The sequence below is a fragment of the Octopus bimaculoides genome, chromosome 8 (assembly GCF_001194135.2).
Source record: "Octopus bimaculoides isolate UCB-OBI-ISO-001 chromosome 8, ASM119413v2, whole genome shotgun sequence".
In the NCBI taxonomy this organism is placed as follows: domain Eukaryota; kingdom Metazoa; phylum Mollusca; class Cephalopoda; order Octopoda; family Octopodidae; genus Octopus; species Octopus bimaculoides.
In genome coordinates, this window is record NC_068988.1 from 53727148 (window position 1) to 53732961 (window position 5814).

General features: G+C 36.2%; 1 protein-coding gene across 3 annotated transcripts in view; it reads right to left on the bottom strand.

Moving 5' to 3' along the window:
* The window catches only part of LOC106874431 (serine incorporator 5), a 72607-nt gene that overhangs the window by 24109 nt on the left and 42684 nt on the right, over positions 1–5814 (bottom strand). For all 3 annotated transcript variants that reach the window (XM_052970110.1, XM_014922162.2, XM_052970109.1), the window contains exons 9-11: positions 5397–5492; positions 3199–3376; positions 474–525 (exon numbers count right to left, since the gene is read on the bottom strand). In XM_052970110.1, coding sequence (XP_052826070.1) covers positions 474–525; positions 3199–3376; positions 5397–5492 — 326 coding nt within the window. The remainder of the gene's footprint in view (positions 1–473; positions 526–3198; positions 3377–5396; positions 5493–5814) is intronic.

Consider the following 5814-nt stretch of genomic DNA (forward strand, 5'->3'; position numbering starts at 1 on the left):
TTGGACTGGCTCTTGTGCGGGTGGCACATAAAAGACACCATTTCGAGCGTGGCCGTTTTCGTGCGGGTGACACGTAAAAGCACCCACTACACTCTCTGAGTGGTTGGCGTTAGGAAGGGCATCCAGCTGTAGAAACTCTGCCAAATTAGATTGGAGCCTGGTGTTGCCATCCGGTTTCACCAGTCCTCAGTCAAATCGTCCAACCCATGCTAGCATGGAAAGCGGACGTTAAACGATGATGATGATGATGATGATGATAGTAGTAAATCATACCAGCCAATGGTCGTATGAGCCTGACTGTTGAAAGTTAAACCTTACGATATACATAGTGTAACACCAATACCAATAATAATGACAAAATATATGAATTGTTAACATCTCAACTTGTTGTCTGCTGATTTTTAACTTAATAACTCATGCTAAAATTATAACGGAGAAATGATTGAAAGACAGAAAGAAAGAAGTATATTTACATTTTCCTTTGCTTTATATTTCAGTTTGTAGGACTGACCAGAAGATGTGAGGCTGAGAAGGTGAAAGAAAAGAAACTTAACCACTTGTATTACATTACACAACATTTTTTTTCCATGCAAGCATTCAAAAACAGATGTTAAACAAATGTAAAGAGAGTTATTCTAAAACAATGTTCTTCAACCCAAACAGACAACAAATTCAGGCTAATTATAATAATAATAATAATAATAATAATAATAATAAATACCCTGATGCAGTACTAGGCAGTGGCTCTCATTGCTTCTGATCTTAACTGGTTGGAAGTGTTAATGCGTTTTGTCTTGATGTAAAAGATGGGCTACAGCAAATATTCTACTCAATACCACATGTTTGCTTGTTAGTTGCTTGACCTTAACCAGCTGAGCATGATCCTTAGAGATTGATGATATGTGCATCTCTTATCACAAGCAGGAGTAGTAGGGGAGCATCATACCCATGTGTTGAGAGGGAATCCTTTGGGGTTTGAATAATTTACCTCTGAAAACATGGCTGCCTTATTCATCATACTTAAACAAACCTTATTCAGGAACCTTTTGAGTGGGATGGGCTACTCGACTTGAAGAAAATTCTAACTGGGCCCCACCTACAAGGTCATGCACTGTCTATCTTGATGGTATGCACTGCTCTCTCACTCAATAATAATAATTATAATTATAAAAAATATATCTCTTCTAAACCGATTATTGATAATGTAATGAAATGAAATGGTTTCCTAATAACCAAGAATGTATATCATTGTTGTATGAAAAAACCAATAATCAAAGACAACCCAGCCATAATCATCCAGTCCTCTATTCAGACATACTGTACCTAGTATATCATCCATTATCCAATATATCCTTCCCTTTTTAAGATAGCAGAGAGTAGTTTGAAGAAGATTTGACCATTGTTTCTAACAGAAAGAACAACCACATAGTAGCACTTTCATTGGCTCATATCTGAAAAGGACTTTGAAATTCCATGGCTCAATTCTATGTTTACAATGTTGAACAGATGAGAGACAGTAACCCTCCCCTGGATAGCAAAACTAGTTATATCACATTTAGCATTCTCAGATGAGCTGCTGTTCATTCTTGAGACTTAACAGGTAAAGTTAAGTGTTCTATTCAAAACACAAAACAAAATGCATGCAATGGGTTTGAAATTGAGGCCCAAGAATTTATGTAAAGATACAGACACATTTATATATGTTTTGTTTCACTGCAAAATGAGGTAATGAGAGATTTTTCCAGCAGTTTCAGATGAGAACTGAGTTAATCAGTTCAATTGTTATTTAATTATTCAACAAAATTCTCTCACAACTCAACTCTAAAATGTTGATGATAGTTATGGAATGCTATTTAACTAAAATGAAAGCAAAATTTGTAGCTGACGCAGTTTGTTTACATAAGAATACATAGTTAATGGACAGACATTCATAACCCACACCGAACTGGTACTACGACACCAGTACAGTGGTTTGTGAATGTGTAAATAAATACAAGGACTCAATAAATTTTTCATTACTCTCAGTATTAAGTTCACCCAACAATAAACAATCCATTGTGATTCATAAACTAACTTTAAAATAATCTTTTTATATTGACATAATGTTTCGCTGGAAAATTAGGTCTGCAGTGACCTTTTTAGCATGACAGCATAGGCTGAGATTCAAACGAATTAATTCTGTTGTTATTTAACAAGTCATCAGGATCTGCTTAATCTAATACCATGTTTAACCATGTATCTCCTCTGCAGCAAGATACCTGTGTCCCTTTTTCCTACTTAAACCTTTCTACAACTGGCATAAAACCACTTCTCTTCATTATATATTCCCACTCACTCAAGAGATCTAGTCTTATGAATTATTTGGTGACCTTACTGGTCACAAAGAAAACATGCCAAAGCAGACAATGGAGGCCAACACAATTCTCAGGATAGTTGGGTCCTGTTAAACTGTCCAACCCATGCCAGCATGGAATATAGACGTTAAATGATGATGAATACATTATCTAGTGTCTGATAGATACCAGATCAAACCCATACTCTTGACACATATAAAACAATGTCATTGATAGACGAGACATGTTAAACAGGTGTATACTGCTTATTGCAATTTTCTATAATTACTAAGTAGACATTATAGCGTTATGGGAGATGTAACACTGTTAGTAGGTTAAGTTAGTTAATGTATGGAAGGTGGATGGAACTATGTCAACGTAGATGACTGAAAGTGCGTTCGTGGGTGTATTGTATAGATGAAGAGACATGTGTGCATATGCGAAAATATTTATGCAGTGGGAAGCATGTATTAAGTAGAGATTTCATAGGCAAAAAATAAAACAGATACAAAATATAATACAAACAATCATAACAGATAGAAAAGAATGCATCACAACCAGACAATCACAACAACAAACATTCAACTATCACACAACCGTTAATCACAACCATCACACAACCGTTAATACAAAAACGAAACCTACAACAGTCAGAACAACAAATATTAGAACCATCATTACAGCTGCTATCACTGTGACAACAAACACTACCATCACTATCATCACCACAACAATCATCACAATGAAAACTGTTATGACAACAACTACCAATGCTTCTAGAGCAACAACAAACACTAACAACAATCATAACAAGACCAAGGAAACTCACCCAACCAGAATTCTAAATCAACAAAGCGGAACTGACCTGGAATAAAGGGCTAGGGCAATCATAAGCACCAATCCACCATAGGCCGATATATCGTCACTGATTACAGGGATAGGACGGCACCTGTACAACAATGTATCATTAACAGCCGCAATGTCTGAGCTGGACATGACTTTACTGAAGGAATTCTTGGGAAGAATTGTGTCAGACAGGGATACTGCAAAACAAAATAATAATAATAATAATAATAATAATAATAATGATATGATGATGTTGATGATTCCTGTCTTCGATAATAATAAAAATTTCTGATTAATAAAATTAGGTTTCAAATTTTGGTACAAGGCCAGCAATTTCAGGTGTGGGGGATAAGTCAATTACATCAACCCCAGGGTTCAACTGGTACTTATTCTATTGACCAGAAAGAATGAAAGGCAAAGCCAACATCAGTAGAATTTGAACTCAGAATGTGAAGGTAGATGAAAACAGGAAAAATAATCCAGAATCCTTGTCCAGTACCAGATTGATCCCCAAATCTAATCAGTTCATGCCAGTCATGAAGCCAAACATCCCTGAAAGTTTCATCCAAATTCATCCAGTGGTTCTTGAAATATGCTGTCCACAGACAAACAAACAAACAAACATAACTAGAAATAATAGCTCCACCTTTGCTAAGGCAGAGGTAATAATAATTTACCAAGGCAGGACCAGGCTACAGCAGGGATTCTCAACCATTTTTTATCTATGGACCTTCATAGCCATCCGATGTTGAAAAACTAGTTTTATAGAGACTTCTTTCAAAATTCCTATTTTGCTTTTCATACATTAACTTCTGTGGCTTGAACTATGTAAAATGCTAGAGAAAGAAGCCAATCTGTTTCTTGCACTATATACCATTACATATCTAATGGATAATGCATATGTTGGAAGATGATGATGTTGATTCCATGAAAGAAAGACAATGGCCAAAGTTGTAGATATCATATTTATTTCTCCATTACATATAATTAAAGCCAAACCACGACGGGCAGGCATGCATAAAAACCGTCAGATAGCATACGAGGTAATGAGAGTTATATTTTCTTGTAGAAGGGTAGATAGCATTGGACCTACTTATTCCCTGTTGTTCTAGCAGCCGTAACTAAATAGTTCAAGTCAAAACAAAAGTGAATGAACGAGGAAGTAAGAGAGGGGTGGACAGGACAACTGTATTGTTGATGAATTCCATAGCTGTTCCACTATGACATTCTGTTGAGACAGTATTTCGAACCAGTCAGCCTGCTCTCTGTCTGTTGTTTCTCCAAATGATTGTATTTATAACCATATACACAGCAGCTATATGGATGTGCATACCATTGAGAACAAGATGTGGGTCAATGTAGGCCGGCTGTTATTGTCTGTAAACTTTCTATGATACTCATGGTTCACAGGTCAAGAGGGAAATACATTAATCATGGTTCCCTTATTGACAGAACAATAGGTGGAATGGTGAGAGGGAACTTTTGATTCGATTTTGAATCTCAGCCAGGAAGAGAAATTCACTTTCTACACATACATCTAAAGCAAAATTTTTTCAGAGGCCCTTAAAATACGATTGTCGAACCCCAGTTTACTATTTTGCTTATGTGGATCCGCCAAAATCTTATATGGAACCCCAGGGGCCATACGGACCCTGGTTGACAACCACTGTTCTACAAGATGAGTGGTGCACAAAGACATTCATTCCTTTGGGGGATAAACAAGTCCCAGTTGTTGGCCATGGATGACTTTTTCAAGGGGTTTTATAACTGGCCTTATCCGGCCAAAATATTCTACCCGTTTTATGTTCAAACTGATCAGATCTGGCTGCTGCCATCTACCCTATAACTTCACTCTAGAGGTAGACAGTCACATCATCAAAATCTCAAGGCTATTAGATAATGCATGATTAATTCAAAACAATTGAATAAATAAGTATTACATTTGAAAGAATAACCTGAATGCTAAATGGGCTAAAAGTTTGTGGGACTTGTGTTATGTGATGTATGTGAGGATACATAGCTAGAGGAATGGCTTTGGTCACACACGGAGTTGAAAAACATAATTGCTGTCATGCACAGTAAGCATAAAACTATTAGAGCATTGATTGATGGACTTACATAACCCAAAACTTAGCGCTTGCTTTACACACCTTACCTGAGTATTTGTTACTTTATGAGGCATAAAAACAATGGAGACCAAACAAAAACATTACCTACCATCAGTTGGAGGTTCACTGGATAAAGCTGTCCATGTCAGGAAGATGACGTATAGAGTTATAACGGAAGACTGCAGGATTCCGGCATTATGGTTTCCTAAAAGTAGAGACAGAAACCAATAACCAGTGACTCAGAAACTCCTTTTCTTACACTTTTTATCTAATGTTATCAGTTTGCAGGTCATCAACTAACATGCAGTCAAGCTATGTGTCACAGACAAACTTGCAGTCATTTCTATGCCACTAACCCACTCATAGTTAACCTAGATGACATCAAACTTCAGTCTACTTGTTATGAGCTTTCATACAGTCAACTAATAGGTTATCAGTCAATATATTGTCAGTTTATATATATATAAACATACATACATACATATATATATCTATATATATATATATATATATATATATATATATAT